The following is a 23,408-nucleotide window of genomic DNA, read 5'->3' as shown; positions in this document are numbered from 1 at the left end:
AGGGAAAAGAACTAGAGAACTAGGGAAAAAAAAAAATAAACAAGGAGTTTGAACTCGATACGGCAGGTGAGTAGATAACTGAAGGAAGTGATGCACTCTGATGAATAGGAAAGGAAGATTAGCCTGGCTAATTTTAAACAGAATTAGAGATTAGTGTCAGATTGGAAAGTGAGGGTTTTCTGATGGGGAGGCAGAAAACTGAGAGACCATAAAAAGAGTTTTGGTTATGAGGAGGGAAGGGGAGAATGCCTTGGAAGAAGTGGTAAGGCCCACTATGCTGCATACAAGCAGAGAAAGCAAAACAGTGCCAATATCACAAGCTTCAAGGACTGGGAAGGTAAGGGTGCTATCAGTGACAGTGAGCACTAGTGGAAACTTGGTCTGAACCCATCTTCTAGTCAACTTTTGCCTCAGCTGTTAGCTGAGGCTGTCAGCTTCCCCTCAGGTCTCTCTTGTCTCTTCATTCCTTGAGCCCAGAACTCTAAACACCTTGTCTATGCAGATGAGAAAAAAGTAATTGTTTTCACTAATGTTATGGTGGCTGCTGCATCGCTAAAAAGTCTGTCAGGCAGAACTCCAGCACGACCACTAAGGAAATGTGTTCAAAACACTCTTGTTCAAGACCCGGTCAAAGATGGTGGCTAAGACAACGATGACACCAAAGCCTTGCAGGAAAAACACATCCGCTTTAAAATTGTCCAATATTGCATTTTCCTATTTGCCTGTCATGCTTCGTGAAGTTATAGGTACCGAAGCCTTGGCTAAACATTTCCTTGCAGTGCCTCCAACCAAAACAGTCGTATGTGTATACGTGTACATATATGCTAAGCTGAACAATGAAAGAGTCAGACCTTTTCCAGATCTTTTTGCGCCGTCAGAACAAATGCCTCATGCTGATGCACCTCTAAGGTTTAAAACATAACAAGAGTCAGGATGTGCAGCAGTTACTTTTAAGAAAGCTTTCCACATAGTATAGTTTTGAACACTTGCCTTAATTGAGTCTACCTCATCTGAAAAGGCTGACATTGCTAGGGGAATCTCATCTTTTGCACATTTCATGTTACAACTGTAGGCTTTCTTTCAAGAAAACAAAACGACTTACTGTTTTATACTGGCAGTCAATGCAGTTTTTAGAGTAAAAAAAATTCAAGGTCAGAAATAATTATTCAAACAGAACAGCCTTTCTCAACAGGGCTGTCTTCTGTATATATTCAGTACCAAATGCCCTAATTTCTTTCCATAATCATTACTTCTTCTCTCAATTCCAATAGGCCATGCAGAATTTTTTTAACTAAAGCCCTAACCTTGTGCTGCGAGAATGCCAAGGACTTTTGGAAATAAAGTAATTCAGCTTTAGGGAGGATAAGGTTGTATGCCCACAGCAGAATGCTCACTTAATAATGGTATGCAAGGTGGAGAGAAATCAACTTGATACTGGCACTTTGAGTATGAAGAGACTGCTGCTAGAAGAGGCAGTTTTTTACACTGAAGTGCAAAAAAATTGATTGAGATGTTCTTGAGAGACACACACAGTCCTATGGCATAATCCTTAGAGACTACAGCTGCATTTTTAGGTAAACAAGATATGCTCAGATTTTTAAGCACTGAATTTACAGTCTCCAAACCAGAAATATGTTTCTGTGGTTTTTTTTTTTTCAAGTACAGCATGCTGTAGTTATGTCAATGTTATTAAAAATGTTTCTGTTGTGGTCAAATATGTCTGATAAGTGCTGATTATTTTATGCACATAAATGGCTGTATTGTGGTATATGTGTGCAAATGTTTACCGCTTAATGAAATGTTATCAGATGTAGCCGAGTATTCAAAAGAAGCAGCTCCTACTTTCTCTTTTGCTCCCTTCAGGCAGGAGGACAACATAAAGGCTTGCAGGGGAAAAGATTCCTCTGGTGCAGGACCCTAGACACAGCCTCCCAAAGGCCTCTCTGCATGACTGAAAGGACTGGTTCAACTCCCACATGCTCTGACTCTGTCCTTAGGCACTGTTGTTTGGACAGCTGTGTCATGGGACAGAGAACTGACCTACCTGAAAGTTCGTTTCCCAGCTCATCTGTAAGGGGAGCTACAGGAATGCACAGCTGAGGGTACCGGGGGAAAGCAGAAACCTGTACTGAGGTTACCTTAAAGCTATTGTTAAACATCACGAGGGCTGTGTGTCTTACCACACCCTTAAGCAGGGCATACTGTGAGCAAGAGCGTCATAGCGCCAGAGATGCTTTCAACCACCTCCCTTGGAGATTTTAAGTTCTGTGCTGTGTCCACTAAAGAAAAAACACAGAACTTCAGCTTTATGTTTATCTTTCTTTTGTACAAAGGGTGTACTTCACCCAAAAAGAGAGCTACTGCTTGAATGGAAAGAACACAGTCTCCTCAGAACTTACAAGTCTTTGTTCATAAAAAGACACATTAGGGGAAGACAGTAGGACTGAAGACTCTCTCACGGCTTCTACAGTTAAGTTTTATTAATTATTTTCATTGTATGATGGTGCCATTTAGCTCTACCTTTCCCAAGTAGGTTCTTATGACATAAATTGTGTAGTAATGCTGACGCTTCAGATAATCAATGCTGGAAAAAAGTTATAAAGAGCATATACTGTAAGCACAAAAAGTCCTGCCCAGGTATTCACGCTCTCTCTTTTTGGGCCTTGAATGACTGTCTCTATAAAACACCAACTTGAAGTCCTATTTTTAGTACAAGCCAGGTGTTCTTTTGCTTGATTTTGGAAACAAAACTCTACAGGTTATTTATTTTGAGGTACTTTCTAATGAAAGACGATCAGGTGGCAAAAAAATTACTAAGTTCTAAACAAGGTGACTTGTATTTTAGACCATTAGAAAATGGTCTTTGTAGAATAAATGTCACACTAGACAAATGTAATTATTTTACTATAACATGACCTTTACAAATTGCTGTACATATACAAAAGAGTGCCCCAATGGTTAAGTAACTTTATTACACACCACAAGAAAAGACATTTAAAATTCACAACTGATTAAATTTTAAAATTAATGTATCACCTGTTATCTTTCTCCTTACCTATTACACAGAAAATAAAAATGGCAATGCAGCTAAGGGAACTGTAGCTAACAGACTCTCAGACATTGATTCTGTCTGCTGACTGGCATCCAGGTAGTGAAAATACTACCGCTGCGAAAGAGTGAGACCAGTCAGTGCCTATGCAACCACACAGATAGCTTAGCAGTAAAAATGTCACCTAGTGATCACCACGAACTGAAAAAATACCCTGCTAAGTAATTAGCATAGTCTGGGCAATTAACATACCCTAAGTCTACAGGCAAAAATAGCTATATGGGACAGAGAAAAAAAGAGAAAGAAAAAGAGACCCAGGGTAAAAAAAAAAACTAGACAGAAAGAACAATCTCAAATAAAATTGCCTCTGGTGCCAGACAAGAAACACAACAGAAACAAATAAAAACTTTAAATTTAAATCTTCCTCATTCTGACTGTATTACCCACAGCAAAACCAGATATCACACCAGTATGAAAGGAAGGACATGGGCAAAGAAAGTGCACCCTGCCCACAGCGTTACTTGAGCAGGAGACTGAGTTGAGCCAGTCATCCTGTCAAGGTATTTTAATAGTAAGTATAGCAATTGTATGGCAGATGTGATCAAAGCTGCAGAGGAGTGGTTGTGGTAAAGGGGAAGCTGCAGGGTTGTTCACTCTCTCATCCCTCCCCTACTAGCACTGCTTGACATGGCACAAACTCCATGTCTTGTGATGGGGACACGGCCACCCAGCCCTTCCATCCCACCGGCAAATGGCTCCAACCTTACTCAGTGCAGGAATAACTTTCATCCAAGTTACTTGATTGCATAACTAGATCTTGGACCATTAGCTTTTGTTGTTGTTGTCGTCGTTGCCTAAGATACCCATTCAACTCATCTAGCACTCAGCTGCAGGTTTCTGAATTCACATTTATTTTGTCATCTTTTCAGAACAGAGAAATAGTATGGAAAAGAGAAAATTATCCACAAAGAGGAAGTTCTCTCATGCCAGAGAAATATCTATGCTGGCAAAAGAGAATAAATAATTCACTAAGATCCCTTAAAATGAGATATAAGATGACAAACCAGCCGTCAAGTACCATCTTTTAATCCCTGAACATTCTAATATGTTTTTATAAATTGCACAGTCACAGTTTTTTTAATTATAAAGAAGAAAGACAAAACCAACCAAAACTCAGGAAACTACAAACCCTTCTTTACCTCTCTTAATGTCATCCAGCTGAGGCTCAGGTGAAGGATTATCTTTCAAAGGAGAAGTTTTAGGTCCAACTGCTGGCTTGGTTGGGGCTCTGAACTGTGAAGGAGGCTGAGATGCTCGGGCAGACTGTTGTTCTAGTCGGGCTTGGATCTTACTGCTGCCCTCCGCTCTGAAAAAACAACCAGAAATATTCAGCAGTACTGTGCAACTGTGTCCCGCTTTTTCAATATCCTTGTACTAATGCATCATCTGGGATTTCCTTTTGTACAGATCTCTGCTTTGTTTTATAAAGATAAATAGTGAATTACACTTTCTGTATGCAACACTTGCTTTCAGTAGCAAATATGCATATACAACTACACTGCAACACCCTTACAAAATGTATTTTCAAATCAAGATGTGGTTCAGTGGTGCCAAATTCTCTACTTGAAGAACAATGAAGGCTTTAATTGAGCAATTAGTATTTGTATTTTTAAAAAAGAATAAGCAATCATAGTAATTTAAAGTAACTACCTGATAAAACAAATCCACTCATAACAAAATCCTGCTTAAAACAATCACAGCAAAAGAAACTATTTTCTCACTTGCAATTAAATCACCTCAAACTGAACTCTCTTAGAGGTCAACCTGACTAGAGCAATCATTCTTACTACTAAACAGAGCATGCAAGCACTTAATTCCTGTTTTTCATTCATTTCCTGTTATCCCTTAAAACAGTTTAAGCTGTCTCATTGGTGGGAAAGAGTCTCCAGACTCATGCTATGCCTAGCTGTCTAATTCAAATCAGGTATTTCTTCCTTTTACTGAATCAATGACCTGATTCAGATTGTAGGACAGTCAATATCCTTGGCAGAAAAGAACCCCCAAACAAAATACTTATTCAGGTCCCTCTACGGTACACCATAATGAGGTTAAAATGAGTGGTGTATTTATCGCATAACACCAAAGCCTTTGGGGGTATGGCTTTATGTATCGCAGCACAGAAGCAGCTTATGTGGATATTTGAGCTCAGTTTCTAGCAGGGTTCCAGCTCAGCAATGTGACACTTTGTGCCTGTGAGCTAATCCCACTGAGAAACAAGTTAAACTAGCCTACGTGGAACTTCCTGGAACTTCACCTAAACTGCTTCTGGTATCTGAGCTAGCACATTTAGCACTAACTCTGGTATCCCCATGCCCCATTGAATTGTAGATGCAACCTCAAACAATAAGCACAGAACCACCTCTTCATTCATCACGGAAATGATGAATAGATACCACATTAATACAGCTTATAGAGTCATTTACAATAGAAATGAAGATTTGGGAATACACTCACTTTATCACGTGAAAGTTAAAAGCAAAAGACTGTTTCCAGTATTAATTATGCTCTTGGAACTACAGAAGGTTTTATGTAGAATAAGTGCAATTAACCCCTGCAAATGTCATCCAGATGTCAACACTAAAAACTCTGCTCCCACAGAGTGTCAACAGGTCATTAAAGATCAAAGTAGCCATAAAAAAAAAAAGACACTTCTGATCTAGAAAACTGAATGACTTTGCAAAGCACTATTCCTCAAAACAGGGATCCTCAATTTTTTACTACCCTGCCTCTGCTTGAGAAAAGTTGAAATATTTTTCACCTCACCAGAGCCAAAACTCAGTGGATTCAAACACCTCACTGAATCAAAGCCCTCCTTGCACTTCTTTGCTCCTTTCTGACTTAAGCTTCACCTGGACAAAGTCCAGCAGAACTTAAATTAGGAATTCAAATCTCATCTATGACACGCTCATATCCGCTGGACAAGATGAATGCCACGTGGATGAGTTTTCACATCACCGATTCAGAAGAGTGTTACAGTACACTTAGCTTGAACTCAAGGTGCTCTTGGTAAACTTGCAGCCAACTGCTGATGAGCTGCAACCACATTTCTAGTAGTTTTAGCAGCTAGAAGTTCTACAATAAACACTGCAATAAAGTGTTTTTCTTTTTTTTTTTAAATGTAAAACTTGTAAAATTATTTAAGAGTTTCTTCTTCACAAGACATTCGAGTAACTGCTTTCTGTTTAGATCTCAATAACCTGTGGTCCACTGATGCTGAAAGAACATGATCCAGACTTCAGGTACTTGCAGAGCAGCACGACTACTAAAAATGTTCCAACTGCACACAAACGCTGTAGCATTTGAGCAGCGAAGTTAAGAATATTGGGTCAGAGAGGATTTCTGGCCTCAGCAATTCTTCTAGGCAAAATCTCACAACCATTATTTCTACAGTTTTCTCTCCTCCCTGCCCCAGCTGGAGGCATTGGATTTGTGTTCCACTTTATGTATATCACTGACCCAATACAAGGAGAAGTGTTTCTTGTTCCTTAAGAGTATATTATTAAATCACCATGACTCCTACAGGAAGCTGTAGGGAACAAACCTAGAAAGTCCAACAATCCTTTTGACAGCCTAACATTTCCATGGTCTTTTTCAGTTAAGTAGAGATTCCTGAAACACGTCTCATCCTTTAGCCAGTTTCCAAAGCTTCAAATCATCAGAAGTGTTTCATTGCAAACTATAATTATGTCCTTTCAGCAGTGGAGTATTTACAAATTCTTTACTCTTGGATTCACACTGCTATTTGCATTTTTAGGCAAGATAATTGGCCATGTAAAGCCCATAAGGCTTAGTAATTAAACATCACTACAAAATAAAAGAAAACTGAGTTCTGGTTTAAAAGACAAGTCTGAAGAACAAACTTCAGCAAGAATTAATCCTATCAACAGCCCTGTCCCCAGCTTTACCTTGTTTTCTTGACTTGAATGTTGCTACTAAGCTTTTCCAGCACATATTCCCCAGTATCATGATTGATAATAAGCACACAGTCCTTCTGATATGGCCTTTTATTTCCTTTAAACACAGTCATTGGTGGAGTTGAACCCTGGTATCAAAGAAAGAGCACACATTTTTTTGGTTATATTCCCCTACCCAAAAGTTTACAAACACTAAGAGAAATGAATACACATATTTTTCTGACCAAGAGGCTAAGCAGTTAATGTTTAGTTCCTACAGAAAATGTTCATTCATGAAAAAGGAAAAATACAGTTAATACGCAGTAAATCAGACGTTTCCTCATAGCAATATTATGCCTTTCATCATTTTAAGTGTCTCTGCAGTGACAAAACATCTTCGCCGTGGTTGCCATTATTTACAGTTCTCATTCCCAAAATGGTAACATAACTAAATTTGCACAGCTGGCTCTGACAAGTGTCAGAAATCTTCTTGACATTTCTACTCTAGAAATCCTGGGTTTGGATAAGAAATAAAGTTCTAATTATTCCTGTAGCAGAACTGTTGCCTAAAGAAATACGTGGTCAATTGAAAAATAATTTAAACTGCTTTGTATTCTATCTATCAAAAAAAGCGCAGTATTTTCACAGTGGATTACAAACAGCTGTCACAAACTTTGTAAGAACAGCTGCCTTCTTCAAAGTCAGACTAGCAAGTAGATGCCATGCAATTATACAGAAATGTCTTCTCAAAAGCAAATGGGGTATTTTGATGCCTTCCAGAAAGTACTCAAGTCCACACAATGCTGCATAGAGCCATAAAAGTCTAATGGCTTAGACTGCGAAGCAGTAAAGACAAACTCATGTGGTGGTGCGCGCTGGCTAGCTGATACGGCTGAGATTATGCTCAGGCTGGCTCATACACCTAGGTTTGGGGTGACAGGAGGCAGAATCTATGGTCTATCTCCACATATCAGCATGGACACACACCTGGCCATGTCAAAAAAGGACATTTACTCAAAGGGGATATACAGAAGTATGTTCTCAGCTACAAAACCTTCTCAGACTTCTCTGTAATGTATAGCTACTGCACAAAAGACATTTTTTTAAAAAAGTTTATTCATGTGCACCTTTGCACATGCTGTAGGAAAGCAACCAAAATCAAGGAGAAAAGGAAAAAATGTACTCCTCTACATTTTATTCCAAGTAGCAAAAATTATCATATTTTAACCACTCAGAATGCAACTCCTATTCTCCATATTGCTAATAAACAGAATATGTTTGAATTTTAAATGGCTTTGGAACAGTACTGGTGAAAAATCTGAGCTCCCAGCAAAGACACAATAAGAGATAAAGATAGGATTCAGAAAAGATGTCTCAAGAAAGTTTAGTCTTCAAAGGCATGTTACATTTTTATCATTCCTACATTTAAGAGAAGAAAGCAACATTTAAGAGAATAAAAAGCAAGCTGAAAGTCAAATCTTGCTTGCTGTTGACAACTAAGCCAGGAAATGTGTAAAGCACAAACTTAATGAAAATTGATCAAAGTTTGTTGCCACCATTCTGCTACCCAGAAGCCTCCTAACCCAGGAAAGATTCTGATTTTGGCTAAAAAAAAATAAGCAGAAATGGAACCTTGCTTAAGCAAATTAACAGTCCCACCCTTCTACCTAAGATTAAATGTTTAGATTATATGTTAGTGCCTAAATAACACTGGCTTACAGATTCTGCTGAGTACAGGATAGAAGAAGGAGGTAGGTGAAACAGGTGACATTTAATCAATTTGTTTTCATGTGTGAAGGTTTTTTGACAAACAGAAATTCTTCGTTCCCCAACCAAGCCTGTTTATCAAATATTAAAGCCACTAAATCCACATGTAGAAATAGTACTTCAATTTATCCAAGCAGCAAAGGACACCAAAATACCTCCACTGAACAAATTACCAGAGATATCCTCAGGGACCAGGCAATTTCAAAAAACAACTTAGAATCTGAATCCTATCCAGTTGTTGGGCAACTGCGAACCAAAGCAGGATCCAATAAATTCAGTAAATCTTGTCAGGATGAAATAATCTCAAAACTTCTCACTCTTTTCCAGTATGCTCAGTGTTCTCCGTCTCTCTCTCCAGAACACAGGCAGCACTGCCTTGGAACAACATACACACAGTGGCTGCATTCAGTGCAGTTAGCTGCTTAAGCCTCCGAAGCATACTATAAGCTTAAAGCTGTTCATACTCATGGGAAGACAATCAAATTAAACTCACCAGTACAGAGATTCGGAAAGGGACATTACCAGTGATGTTGTTCATCACAGAAGATGAATGAACAACACTGTTCCCAGTCAATCCAAGATGAATGCCACTGCTATTAATTGCATTGTTAACCTGCTCTCAAATAGCACTACCACGTTCATCATTTTTATGGACAAAAGCCAGTATGTGACCTCCTGCAGCACTAAAGGTGAACAAAGCCACATGAAAAACAGGAGCAGGGGAAGCAGGCTAAAGCCTCATTCAGTGAGAATTATCACAGTACCATCACCTACCAATTAAAAACACCAACGTACTAGAATAAACAATACCAAAAGGATCTGACACACAGTTTCCAAACTGACTGGTGCCCCTCTGCAAACACCAAACTCATCCATGTCTGTGAATTCTGGTTTATTGGCTTGACACACAGCATTAGCTTCAGCTAATAAACAAATCCAGCTCCAGCATGCAAGCACTTTCTTTTGTTTTGGTAAGGAAACCACTGAACCATCAATTACAAAACAGCTGCACCTATAAACAGTTTGATCACTTGTTTTATTGCTGTTTGACCATCATCCTCACACAGTAGATGTTTATAGCATAATTTGAGGAGGAAGTGGATGGGAAACCACTTCATTGCCACACACCAGAATCATCCCCGCCCCGCCTCCACTGACAAAGCTAAAGGCAGGGAACCCTCTATGCTACCTGTACATGTTTTAGTAATGGGAAGAATATGCTTACAGGCCTACCTGTGGCTCCTGAACATCAAACCTTGACTACAGCCCAAATTACTCTGCCTTTCTTCATTAAGCCATAGCACTAAAACCAGATGGAAACCAGATATAGAGCTTCAGCTAACAGTAAAAGTCATCTTGTTATTCAAGAAGACTAGGAAGGAAGGAATCAAAAGTAAAGGACAGACTGCAATCTTATAAACACAACGCTTTACAAAGATCCAATTGTGCAGTCCTTTCCTAAGGTAACAGACTACAAGTCTGGCTGCTCAAATATTGAACCCACTTATATTAACAAAGATGAAAGTGAAAATTACACTTACATTAGACTGTAACTACATTGCAAATTTGCTGGAGAATAAACAAGGAAATATATATAACAAACTTACTGGAATATGTGGCAAAGTGATCGTTACGTCATCTCCTTTACCAACTTGGAGGTCCCCCTCACAAGATGTATCAATTGATGCTGGCTTAAAATCATCTAAAGAGGAAAACAATTGCGATTACATTTAGAGTCTTCAGAAGTGTCATCCTGCCCTGCAAAGAGTCACCGCACATTTACTGTGACTATAGGGAATGCCAAAATACACGCCAGTGTTTACAGCAGGGGTGGGATAATGCACCAATATGTGTCTACGCTCAGTGCCCCAGTCATATGATGGTACCAGATGCTAAACTTTCTTTTAAAATGGAAATAAGGTTCTAGACCTTGTGTTTGCAGACCAAAAACAGACTTCTCCAAACCCCAGGCTTTGAGTGACACTTAATTTTGCAGGCAAGTGTAAAACTGTACCACGCATCTCAGAAGAGCATCAACTTCAAGACCCAGCGCTCTGCGTGGCTCCTGCCAACTCCAAACCTGAGGATTCTCTCTCTGTGACAAAGACCAATTTAGTGACACCAACTCATTTAGCCTTACTGATATTTCTGGCTATTTAACAGCCATCTTGCCTCCACAGTACCCCCTCAAGGGTAGAGAAGACCTCAGATCTCACCTATGAGGAAAACTGAGGTGCTGATCTTACTTCAGCAGGCTCCATGCTAGTCCAAAGCCACTGTGGATGGAAAGCATGACTAAGGTGAGACACTGTAATAGCTTTAAACTAAATCTAGTTTTAAGTATTTTTGCTGCATTGTATAGAATGCTTTGTCCCTCAAACAAGGCACTTCTGTTTAGTGTACTTATTTGAACTAAGAACATTTTAACTTAACTTAAAAGTATTTCCCCCTCATTATTCTGTTCTGCTGATGAGCCATAAAAAAAGGAGAAAAAAATATAAGAACCTGTAATATTTTGACAGAGAATTTAGGCAAAGTGAAATAAGATCAGACAGATACCAGTTGCTTTGTTTGTTTTTAAAATAAGCCTCCCTCCAATCCTAGCGTCTCTGGATATGAAGAGGCATGATCATATTCATGATTGAGGCCTTTAAGTACTGCATTAGTTAAGAAATTAATATCTCAGAACAAATTTAAAACATAATTCCACTATGAAAAGCACATTTGCAGAAAAAAGAACAAAACCCCAGCTTGTAATAAATTCTCATTAAGAGGATGTTAATGTCTAATTGAGTTTTACTTTGACAGCACAAGCAGAATCAGGCACACTTGACTTAATCCTCATGCTTTAACTGCCAGACCAAATCATACCCTTCATTTTCAGAGCAATCTATTTCTAGCTATTGTTTCCCACCTACTTTATGTGCAAGCTTGCTAAATAAAACAAACCAGCTGTACCAGAGCTATTGTCTTTGCCAAAAAGGGATCAAGAGTTTCAACAGCACAGTCACTAAATTAAAAGGAATATCACTATCACGCTTCTTTCCTAGGTATCAGCAAAATATAGTCACTCTAAACAAACACGCAACAAACTGTTTTCATTTGGTTAGCTTACGAAGTGTACATGCTTGGCTAATCTTGCTGTAGATGCAGCGCACATATGTCCCTTCAAACGTAACCACAGTCCTTTTTCCAAAAGTCAAACTTTTTTAAGATGTGTTTTCCAGGGATAATCCATTTTTTCAGTACAGTATTTCATAAATATTATGGAAAGGAATGAAGTATTTTAAGAAGGCCTAAACAAATTTAGCCTACAAAATCCTCTTATTGTAGTTTATGTGAACAGGATTACGGGAACAATATAATGCTCGGATCCCAGATAAATCATTCCAGATCAACAGTTAGAAAAAAATGTGTAACCAGGAAATGAAGAGATCTCACTTGAAAGTCACGGATAGAAAATACAGCACACAGAAAGCTCTTTTGAAACAAAACTGCATTCTTGCAGTTGTAGTCTGAAGAGCTTTCACTTTGCAATCCCTTAAGAAATCGATTATTTGAAGCACTTTCAATTCTAGAAATCCAGTGTACTTCTATCTGGATATGGCTTGGATTTAATTCATACACTATCAGACAACAACCTCACTCATTTGATAGTTGGGCTATTTTAAAATTTTAATTTCTGAATGGAGATTTACTAGTACGTTAGTGCTGGATAAAACTGCTCAGTGTTATGTATAGTTAAACGTACCAAACATATGGTATGGTATTTTTTAGCATGGTGGAATTATGTATAACCAGAGGGGTGGAACACAAAATTTAAGCGTTAATCCACTAAACAGAGTTTACTATTGAGCAAAATAGCTTTGCCTCAATCATTGACCATCTGCTTGAGTAACAGCTCAATCTAGAAAGCTGTTCTTTCAAGTCCCACTCGGGTGACTAATATCACTGAGATTACTTACTCGTAGTATATGAATACAGGCCATGAGACTGGGTCTACGATTATGCATCATAAAACACAAAATCCTACTGTTAGCTGTATAAATTCCCCACCTTAATACAAAGCTCCTGCAATATAACTTTAGTATTACTTTCATTTACTGTTGATGATTTACTACTAATTTTAAATCCTGGACTCATTTAGGGGAAGAAAAAGCAACTTCTTGCCCACAGAATTCAAGTACAGAGATACACTGAGCTCCTCTTCAAAACAATCTTCTAATATTAAATTAAATGTACCCAATGCTAAATAGAGCAGTTGGAATAATAGGCAGTGTCTTTAAAAAACCCCACGTGTTCTTCCAATTATTCCAAACTTCGTATCTGCTCAAGACCCTACCTCAGGATTTATCTTACACTTATTAGCCAGTACTGTATGTGTTTGAGGCGTTTCTGCTCGCTTTTCCTGGGAAGTGACTTATTACAGCTGGCTGGAGTCAGGACAGCCAGGGACAGGGCTGCTGGGTTACACGTTGCCTCATCACGAAAATAGCCAGTTAAAAACCAAACTGCGGGTGCTTCGGCTGCCGACCAGCCGCGCTCCTCCCCAGGCACTCCTGCCAGGCTGGGGCCTGCTGTGACCTGTCCTGCAACTGCCATAAAAAAAAAACCAAAGTAAAATAAAATAAAATAAAATAAATAAAATAAAATAAAATAAAATTGCAAGCCACCCCCTCACAGAGGGGATGGCTTTATGCTCCTAAGCGGTTCACGCACGTTTCATGAAAAACCTCATAATCTGTTTTTCCGCCCTGGCCTGCCTCGCTCAAACCTCCTCAGTAACAGCGCGCTCAGCCAACATCCACCCTCCCCTTCTCCCCTCGGGCTGCCCGGGCGGGACACCTCTGTGGGGAAAACAGCCGTGGGGGTGGCGGGGAGGGAGGACGGGCGCTGAGGGGAAGCGGGGAAGGGGGGAGACGGGCGCTGGTGGGGGGAGAGGAAAAATTGGGAGAGGGCGCTGAGGGGGAAGGAGGAAAAGGGGGGAGAAGGGCGCTGGGGAGGGAGCAGGAGAGAAAGGGGAGACGGGCGCTGAGGGGGAACGAAGCCCTGGGGTGTCGGCGCGAAGGAGGCGGTGAGGAGCAGCGGCGGCCAGGGCGAGAGGAAGGCTTCGTCGTGGCGGGTCGGAGGCCCCCGCAGGCCGGCGGGGAGGGGACGGCCCTTAACGAGTAAGAAGCCGCGGCGGGACTCCGCGAGGAAACCTTGGCGAGGACGGCGGGGCGCAGGGCAGGTACCGCCCGCCGCCCCGGGACCGCCCGGCGGAAGGGGTCCGAGGAGAGGGGGCTCGCCGGCAGGAGCGGTGGGTGCGGCAGGAGAAGCGCTGCCGGGGCAGGCGGCAGGGGGACGGGACGGGACGAGCGGGAGCAGAGGGGGGAGGAAGGGGCGGCCGCGGCGGGGCCCGCCGGGAGGGAGAGGGGGTGGCGCTCACAGCGGATGGTGTGGAAGGAGGCCTTGGGCCGCCGCTCGAAGCTCTCGCCCAGCTGCAGCGGGTGCTCCTCCTTGTCCAGCAGCGAGTTCGCCGAGCCGTTCATGACCCCGGTTCCGTCCCGTCCCGTCCCCTCGCCTCCCCTCCCGGCTCGGCCGGTCCCTTCCTCTCCTCCGTGCGCTGCCGCCCGGCGCCCTTCCGGGGACCGAGTGCAGCCGGGAAACAGCTCCGGGGCCGGCAGCGGCGGGTACGGCGAGGCGAGGCGGGGGCGCTGGGCCGAGGCAGGGGCTGCTGTCCCCGCGGGGTGGGCGCGGGTCCCCGGAGGGGCGTCCCTCAGAGGGAGGGGTCGGAGCCCGGCGCTCCCCGCCCTCGGGAGGGGAGGGCAGGGCAGGGCAGGAGGGGCCTTCCCTGCCGACACGTTCAGCGCGGCGGTGGCGGCCCCGGCCCCGGCCCTTCTGAGGGAGCAGCTGTGGACGGGAAGCTGGTTTCCCTGTGGGGGGACTGGGGGCTTGCACAGAGGTGTTACCTGTTTGCGGTCTTAGGGCTGGATTGAACACCTTTTAAAACGGTTTTTAGCCTAAACATAGGCTGTTAAAACCGTGTTTATCATCGTGCTAACTTCCCACCGCAGCGGTTACTGAGCGCAAATGGGTCAGTGAAAGGACTAGCTTGGATTTTTTTTTTCCTAGCTTGTTCTATGAAGGAATATAAACGTTGATCTTTTTGTAGCGTGCCAGGCATGGAGAAGACATTTTGCTGATTAAACTTTTTTTTTGAGGATATACTCTTCTTGAGGAGACTTTCTTTCAAGGGAACCTCTTCTCTGTGACCTTGTATGTTGTTTTTGAGGGAAAAAAAGGAGTGTCTGTCTCCTGTGAAGCTGGATAAAAGTTTGACAGTTCTTTATTTCATTTGCACATGGTATTTTACGTTCGTGTTTGCATCATGTAAGATAAAACATGTAAGTGAAGTACTACTATTTTTTTGCTCTAGGGTGGGTATTGGTGGATTTTTTCTCATTTCCAGACACCAATGTCTGATTCTGGACACTGACATAAGCGAGTGGAATGTTTTGGCTACCTGGGCTTCCCTGGGAGTTAGTGGGCCATGTAGGATTTAATTCACATGGATCTGGATGTTAGTGGCGAGGCAGAGGTCAGAACTAGTTTAACATCAGATAAAAGGTTTGAATCCCTTCCTAGCCCATGCAGAACTCTTTTCATTGCTCCATTGTTGTTAACTTAAAACTGGTGTGGATCCTCAGGAGGAGGCAGTGGAAGGAGTGCTGACATAGGCCGGCTATGGGCATTTTGGCCACAGCACTGGTTTTGCTCTCTTGTTCGAGGGATGTGGTGTTATAAATGCTGATGTTTTCACCAGTGTTTTCTCACAGAGGTGAGAGCAGGAAGGAGGAATGCTAACATAAACACAGTTTGTTTCATCAACTTTAATGAGACTGTTAAATGTCACCTGTTTTTCAGTTACAGTTTTTCTGAGGTATTCTAACTGGGGTTAACAAGAAACAAGGCCCTTGCTTTCCTTTGAAAGACAGTTTTAGTGAAAGTAAGCTTAGAGCTGTACCATCTTTCTGTTATTAGGTAGCTTTCTAGGATGCAGAGGGAAGACCAGCAGACTCTGTTAAGTATCTTCAAGTTTGACATCAGTGTGATGTCGTATGCAGTTGTTTGGATGGATGATTTCTGAAATTAAGAGAAATATGGTGGGATTTCAGTCCATCAGGTAGGACAGATCACCATAAAATTGTAGTAAGTGCACACTGTAACTCCTCATTTTTTCTTCTGCTTCTAGGTCCTTGGTTACTTACCTAAGTTAAGTGATGGAAACATACACTAAAGAAAAAAAGTCACCCTTGAGTCTTTGGCATTCATATTTGTGTGAAAGAATCTAGGATGTTCCAAGAAAACACATCAACCAATTGCTTAAATATAACAACAACATCTACTGAAGATGGTGCTTTCCAAAAAAAAGGCCATAGTGCAAGAATCCTTAGCCGAGAAGAAGCTGAGAGACTTGCAAAGGATCGGGTTTTGGTGTCTGAGTTCAAACAACTGAAACTGGAGAAAGAGGCACAGAAGAACTGGGATCTATTTTACAAAAGAAACAGCACCAACTTCTTCAAAGACAGACACTGGACAACCAGAGAGTTTCAAGAGTTAAAAGCATGTCGGGAGGTGAGATCTATACACTTCCTCTGTAAAAGTTGGGATTGATTGTTTCCAAATGGTTTAATAATACTTATAACAAAGCTATTAGGCTGTCACATGTGAAGTTTGCAGTGCCCTGTGTAGTTTCTCTTAATATCAAAGATATCTCCTCAGAATCAGATGCATCAGTTCGGTTTCAGTTTATAACTGATCCATACTGGATGCTAAGAACAAAATCTGGAATATTTGTGTACTAAATAGACAACTTTTCTCTCTGTGATAAGACATTTTCAGATGCAAGTCGGTGCACTTCAGAACACTACTTTAAAGAAAAGCATCCAGAATTACAGGCTAATTGAAAACATCGTTAAGGGGAATAGCCAGATGCATCTGTTGTTCATTATAGCTGAATGAAAGACAAGACAGAAATGGTACAATAATCTGTTGATTACTTAAGGGGTAGATGACTAAAGAAATATTAAAATATTCTAAAAAGGTTTGTAATTTTGCAGAAATCAAGATTATCCAATGGATGCCTACTTTGGTTATTGAATCAATGGTACTTAAAATTGATTATGGCTTTTAAAATGCTGATTGAACAGTGTCTCTGCTTATATCATGAGGAAAACAAAAATGGTGTGCTTTATCGTGTATTTCTTCCTCCCCAGTTTGCAGATCAGAAACTGACCATTCTGGAAGCGGGCTGTGGGGTTGGGAACTGCTTGTTTCCACTCTTAGAAGATGATCTGAATATTTTTGCATATGCCTGTGATTTCTCTCCTAGAGCTGTTGAGTATGTGAAGGTTGGTGTGATATTTGGAACTTCTTTTAGAGTGTCGTTAGAAGCTTCTGAAATTACAAACGACTGGAACGACAGACTTCTCTTGCCTTCCTTTTTGTCAGAAGGGTAGAATAGCTTTTGCCAAAAAATAACTGATCTGTTTCAGTGGAGCTCCTATGCAAGAAGCCGAATCATTGCTTGAGACCTAGTTTTTCAGCGTCAAATGTAGCATTATGGTAATATATGTATATTACTTTACTTGAATGATTTGTGAAGACTCTTTTTTTGTGAGTGCTACTATGTCTCTGCTGACTGTGCAGTACAAGCAAAATTTGTTTGGGATGGAAGCTTGCCCTTGATATTTGTGGGGCAGAGGGAGTGCCAAGGAGAATCTTGAAAACAAGGCCATGAAGGTTATTGTTAAGGAAATTTGTAGCCTGATTAGAAATAGGTATGGCTATACTTATTCATAGGTAAGTGGTACTGCAGTTCAAAGTTAAGTCTTCCAGCAAGGCTGGTGGGGACTTTGGGCTTTAAAAGTCTCCTTGTTCATTAAGTTTGTAATCATGGGTAAATTTCTATATTCTGTTATTTGAAAGCATTCTCTTGTTGGGACATTTGTGACTGAGAACCACAACACACATACTGCATATCTCATGGGAAAGATGGAAAGAAATACATGTGGCAAACAGTAGAGGACAGCAGCTCCCTGGGATGCCACAGCTGCACTGCAAGATGAGGTTGGGCTGAGTGTGTACCCTGGGTTTTGGATGTCTTAGCAGTGTCTGCCTCCACTGCTCTTGCTGAACTTCTTTCTTGCCAAGACCAGGTTTCCTTTTACCCAGCAAAACTATGGGCTGGAACACCCCAGCTGCAGGTTATGTGACATGAACCCGAACTGTTTACAGTCCACTTGTAGCTCAAGAGCTGTACTTTGATCACCTTGTAATACAGAATTTCTTGTAATAATATTTCTGTATTTTTAAAGAGTGGAAGAAGTGGTAAAACAGAAATGTTATGTTTTCTGAGCTGTCTTAATGCACATTCCTTCTCAAATTCCTGAGAGCAGACTATTCTAGTAGTTGTAGTTTCGCTATTATACTATGCGGCAAAGAATTTCTGATTGAATTAGTCACCTGTTGGAAGTTAATGTTCTTTTGCCACCATGTTTTATGTCGCTCTACTGATTGGTTTCACAAGCTTTTTACTTTTCTGCAATAACAAATGCTGCGAATTCCCAGTGAACGCTTACTCTTTTCATTTCCCTAGAAAAATGCCTTATACAGTACTGAAAGATGTAAAGTGTTCCAGTGTGATCTTACCAAAGATGATCTTCTAGAAAACATGCCAGCAGATTCTGTGGATGTTGTCACACTTATATTTGTGCTTTCTGCCATTCATCCTGACAAAATGCATCTTGTGTTGAAGAACATTTACAAGGTAAAACCAGTCGATTTCCCAGCCTTTAAAGCACTTTCCTTCTTTTTAGCTTGAAAGTACAATTTTTATTTTGAGGAAATAACACCTCTTGTAATGGTGATCTTTAATACTATATTTTATGGATGTATTTAGTTGGTTCACCTAGTATGCGGGACTAAAATATGTTTTACAATGTTGTTTTTTTCTCTGTCCCTATTGTGAGGTTGTTTGGATTCTGGCCTAATGCATGCCATCTACATAACAAAAAGGTATTTTGAGCCTTTGACTTGGGCTCCTGGGTTGTATGCTACAAATAATGTTTATGGATTGCAGAAATGTCTGTGTTGATAAGGTGTGAATAACAGTGAACCAAAATTGCCTTCCAGAAGATACAGTGACTTGCAGTTAGGGTGTTATTGTTATTATTAAACACACTTGATCTGTCGTGATTTGGAAGTGGGGTGTTCAGAGATCAACATTAATCTAAAGAGACTGATCTCCCTGGGCTGCCTTTGTTAGTTGGTAGACTAGGATAGGCCCATCCAGAGAGTGGTTTAAACAATCTGAATTGTGATTGTTCTAAATTTCCCTGAGATGTCATATATTGACTGGAGAGGGAAACAGTCAACATATTTTTTATTTATGCATATGTGTGTATTTGGGGTTTTATATTATCAGGTATCCTGTTTGTTTTATCATCAGTAGTTCGAAAAGGGAATGTTAGATTTTTTGGTATATCTCCAGCTGTTTTCCAAAGTCGGGATTGGTTCTTAGCTCATGCACATGAAAAGGCTAATTGTTGTTTTCTCTGTGGAGATGCCTGGCTCATTTAACTGGCTTGTAGGTTTCTGCACAAATTTGCAAGTGGCAAGTACTCCTTTTCTCCTCTAACAAATACAGCTGGTATTTGATGAGGTAGGAAAGTTGCATGCATCAATTGTCTAAAGTCAGCATGGCCAATGACCATGTATTGCTGAATTTTAAACTCTCCATGGCTTGATTTCTTTACCAAAGAGCATTTAAAAACCCCTCCAAACCTGCAACCCATTTTCCTGAATTTGTTCCTTTTTTATTTCTTATTATATTGCAACATTTTTATTTCTCGCATGAAAGAAGAAATGTCATGGTATTCTAAACTTCATTGTTAATCATTGAGCAAAATCAGGTGCTAGACTGTATGCTACCCAACAAAGAAAATGCCCTGTTAGGACTTAATTTTTATCGTTAAACTGTATATTTTCTTCTTTCCTCTGTATTTGAAGAGTGTTGCAAAAAGCTTACTTAGCTGGTCAGCACCCAGCAGGTATCTTAAAACTATTTGTAGTCTAGTGTTCGTGGGGAAGCATTTTTAAGAGCGAACAGTCCAGTTGTATATACAACTTTTTTTGTTGCACAGGGAATGACTTCAATATATATATCACTTCTGTATTTGATGTGTTAGGATACCTTGTCTTAGTTATACGTGTATGTGTCTGTATATGTATACAAATAAATATATATATATGGCTAAATCCATTTACCTTATTAAAGCATATATGTATTATGTGACAGGTATTAAAACCAGGCAAGTGTGTCTTGTTCAGAGACTATGGACTGTATGATCATGCAATGCTCAGGTTTAAATCTGGCAGCAAACTTGGAGAAAACTTTTATGTTAGACAAGATGGGACAAGATCGTATTTTTTTACTGAAGGTAAGACATACTGTAGAGTGCTTTCTTTTCTGTGAATCTTCTGTTTAAATTTGCTTCAGGGAATTGCCAACATGCCCATGGAAGTCTTGTTTTACACAGATGAACTGTTAAATTGTGGTGTACTTCATTTGCCATCCTTTTGGGGAGGAAAAGGGTGTTTAGACTGGCAGGACTTTTTGGAGCACTCTCTTGTTTACAAGCTTCTTGTATGTGCTATAATGCGCCAAGAGCAGCAGTTTCTGAATTTGCTGAATTTAATTCACATTTGTTATCAAAGGGAAAAAGGCCAATGTTCAGTAACAGAATTGATCATCTTCATGAAGCAACTAAGCAGTTATCTTAGTGATGTTCTTTTTGCAAGGCTATTCCTGGTGTGCAAGATGAGGTCTACTGAAGAAGTCAATGACTTCTAAAGCAGAACCGTGACTACAGCACGGAGAAGCTTGTGCACAAATCCTGCTGAGATAGCACTGACTAGCTGTGGTGACTCTGTCTTCTGTTTTTTTAGTAAAGATGGTGCAAAAAACATTTCCGTGTGATACAGTGTTTAAACAGTTTTTCGTTCAGTGCTTGTAATCCTTTAGGAAGGAAGGTAATTATTGCAGTTTACTGCAATTGAAGCGCAGAGACATGAAGGAATTTGCCTAGACTCTCACAATGAGTTGGGATTATAGCTCATCTTCTAACTCCCAGTTCCTCATGCTAAACTTGAGTGAACCGTTACTTCCTCCTATCAGTTATAGGGCATTGTGTAGTAAGAGCTGTGTGTTTATTTATGTGGGGCTCTTTGTTCTTAGTCTAAAGCAAAATACAGCCACTGAAGAGACCGATTTGGAGCCAAGTAGATGTTATTCATATTTTATGACATAATGTATTACCTAATTGCTTCTGATATATAAAAACCATTAATCTTGTCTGAGCTCTCTCTATTCTTTATAGGACAGTGATGAAATCTAAGATAATGCAGGCTGTGCTACAGCTTCATTGAAGCATTTCTAGAACTGTTACTTATTGAGTGATTTTTAGTTCGGTTTAAACAGTTAGCTCTTACAAAGAGAATGGATGCTAAAGGGAACAAATAAGAGACTGACCTAGCTGTGGAATTTTAAATCCCATTTTTATTGTGTGTTAGAATTGTTTCTGAATGAGAAATTCCTTGCTAGTATACATGTTTGCTTTGGGGAAGAATTGAGGTAGGGAGGAGGAAGAGGAAGGAAGGAGAAAAGAGAGAATTTATCTTATATCGCTCATATTAGCAATTGTTTTGCCTTGGGCTAGTCTGTGACTATCTCATGGACCACCTCTGCTCCCATTTTTAATCATTATGATCTCATTCATATAAATATTGCTTAATGCTTGAGAATTCTTTTGTTACTAGAAACATGACTCCCATAATTTCTGCAGAGTTTGCAACCCGGGCTATTTTTCATTTGTTAGCACTACACTGGTACACCAAGTAATTGCTGCATGGGATGATTTGAATGATGCTTATTTACAATATGTTTGGCCTCAGATAACAACACTGAGCTTCTTCCATGGAAAAAAAATACCCATTCTTCCACTGTTTGAAATAATATTAAATTTATGGAGGAATGCATGGTTGTAATTTTGTGTTATGAAATATGTGCAACTTACAATGAGATTTCAGTAGGTCCACAGTTAAGTGCTGTTTATTTATATTTCATTGATGTGGTTCCCCCATTTTACATGAACACACTGTGTTTACAGCCAGTGCATGTGGCTTCATGATGGTCTTAGGTTGATATAAGCCTGCACTACCGCCAAAGTAGGTGGTCTCATCTTCCTTCCTCAACACACTGCCTCTTCTAGTGCTGGGGTTCCTTAACCCACATGATCAGCCTTTTCATTGAGCTGATCCCCCTGAGCAGTGAAAAAATGGCATGTCTTTGTTTTCTATCAAGTAGCACAAGTTTAGAATGGCTTAAATTTATTGTGAAATTACCGCCTGAGTAAATGAAACAAGGTACAGGAAAGGAAAAGTGATAATTTTTAATTGATGTGACAAGCCAATAGCATGAGCAGCCCTCTCTGCTGCATAGATCACCCTGTTTGTGAGGTGCTTTTGCCTTCCCTAAGGGAGATATGCTTTGAGTAAGATTCTTTTGTTTGTGGAGAATACTTCCAGTTTGACTTAGTGAGGCTTGGTACCACCATATCCACTTTGCCATTTTGTCCATTTTTCTGTTGAGCGATGGCATGTGAATGTCTGGTAACATAGGGTGGTATTCTTCCTCAAGCAGAGGTGCGTCTACAAGGCTGGATTACGTTTGAAATATTTGAAATAAGTGATGTATTCAGCTAGCGAAGGTCAGCTGCACAAAGTGAAAACGCACTCGTGTCAGTCACAAGAAGAATGACAAGGCTCAATAAAAATAAGAGATGTGGCAAGTTTTGGAAACTAAACTGAGTAACTAGCTTAAGCCCTGGTTTTGCTTAGGTTGATGTTTCTGAAGGAGATCTGTATTGATTTTTTTTCAGCAGTCTGCCTGCATAGAACAGCTTGAAATCTGAAGGCCTGTGTGATTTTCATGCTGTAACACATAAGAACATATGTTCATAGAAGTGCCGACTAGTGTTTTAAAAATAGCTTAAACATAATATTTCATCTTATTTTTTTAAATTCTCTTACAGAGTTCTTGTCTCAGCTTTTCAAGGCTGAGGGATATGAGCAAGTGGTCAATGAATATGTGCAGCGAGAAACTGTGAATAGGAAAGAAGACTTGTGTGTTCCAAGAGTTTTTCTTCAAAGCAAGTTTCAAAAGCCTTTCAGTAAGACACAAGTTCTTGCTGATTAGCAACAGCACTGCTTGTTTGGAATGGAAGCTACCATGTAGTTTTTTCTTGTGTGTGCTCATCGTTCTGGTAAACCAGAAATGACTGCATCCCGTACCTCTTGTTGGTTTTCATCCTCAGATATGAAATAGGAATACTATTTCTAACTCAAATTTAAGATGGTTTAGTGATGCAGGCAACCTGTTGAGTATCTGTGTTCCTGCTTCCGAAGTAAATTCTGTGCAGCATTGTTGGAGGAGCAGGTAAAGCACACTAACTATGGTTAATTTTAAGCACTAGTTTTCATTAGTTATTATCATAATTGTTATTTCCATTTTTATTAAAAACTATTTTTTAAATACA

At 40.3% G+C, this 23,408-nt stretch overlaps 2 protein-coding genes across 4 annotated transcripts in view; one reads left to right on the top strand and one right to left on the bottom strand.

Annotated features, from left to right (window-relative positions):
• Positions 1-14,545, bottom strand: part of EAF1 (ELL associated factor 1) — a 23,906-nt gene extending 9,361 nt beyond the window's left edge. The window contains exons 1-4 of the mRNA XM_068404846.1: positions 14,198-14,545; positions 10,377-10,471; positions 7,015-7,151; positions 4,249-4,415 (exon numbers count right to left, since the gene is read on the bottom strand). Of these exons, the coding sequence (XP_068260947.1) occupies positions 4,249-4,415; positions 7,015-7,151; positions 10,377-10,471; positions 14,198-14,300 (502 nt within the window). The 5' untranslated portion in view covers positions 14,301-14,545. The remainder of the gene's footprint in view (positions 1-4,248; positions 4,416-7,014; positions 7,152-10,376; positions 10,472-14,197) is intronic.
• On the top strand, positions 13,801-23,408 carry METTL6 (methyltransferase 6, tRNA N3-cytidine). 3 transcript variants are annotated; one of them, XM_068404844.1, is made up of 6 exons: positions 13,801-14,068; positions 16,004-16,386; positions 17,028-17,162; positions 18,410-18,580; positions 20,111-20,252; positions 22,905-23,408. In XM_068404844.1, exons 2-6 carry the CDS (start codon positions 16,105-16,107, stop codon positions 23,066-23,068), a joined length of 894 nt encoding a protein of 297 aa, XP_068260945.1. In that variant the 5' UTR covers positions 13,801-14,068; positions 16,004-16,104; the 3' UTR covers positions 23,069-23,408. The 3 variants fall into 3 exon arrangements, with proteins under 3 accessions (XP_068260945.1, XP_068260944.1, XP_068260946.1); XM_068404843.1 differs by lacking the exon at positions 13,801-14,068 and adding an exon at positions 14,208-14,441; XM_068404845.1 differs by lacking the exon at positions 13,801-14,068 and adding an exon at positions 15,118-15,155.

The sequence above is a fragment of the Nyctibius grandis genome, chromosome 7, assembly GCF_013368605.1.
Source record: "Nyctibius grandis isolate bNycGra1 chromosome 7, bNycGra1.pri, whole genome shotgun sequence".
NCBI classification, from domain to species: Eukaryota; Metazoa; Chordata; class Aves; order Nyctibiiformes; family Nyctibiidae; genus Nyctibius; species Nyctibius grandis.
Note: the sequence above shows the minus strand (reverse complement) of the source record. Positions and strands in the feature narration are given on the sequence as shown.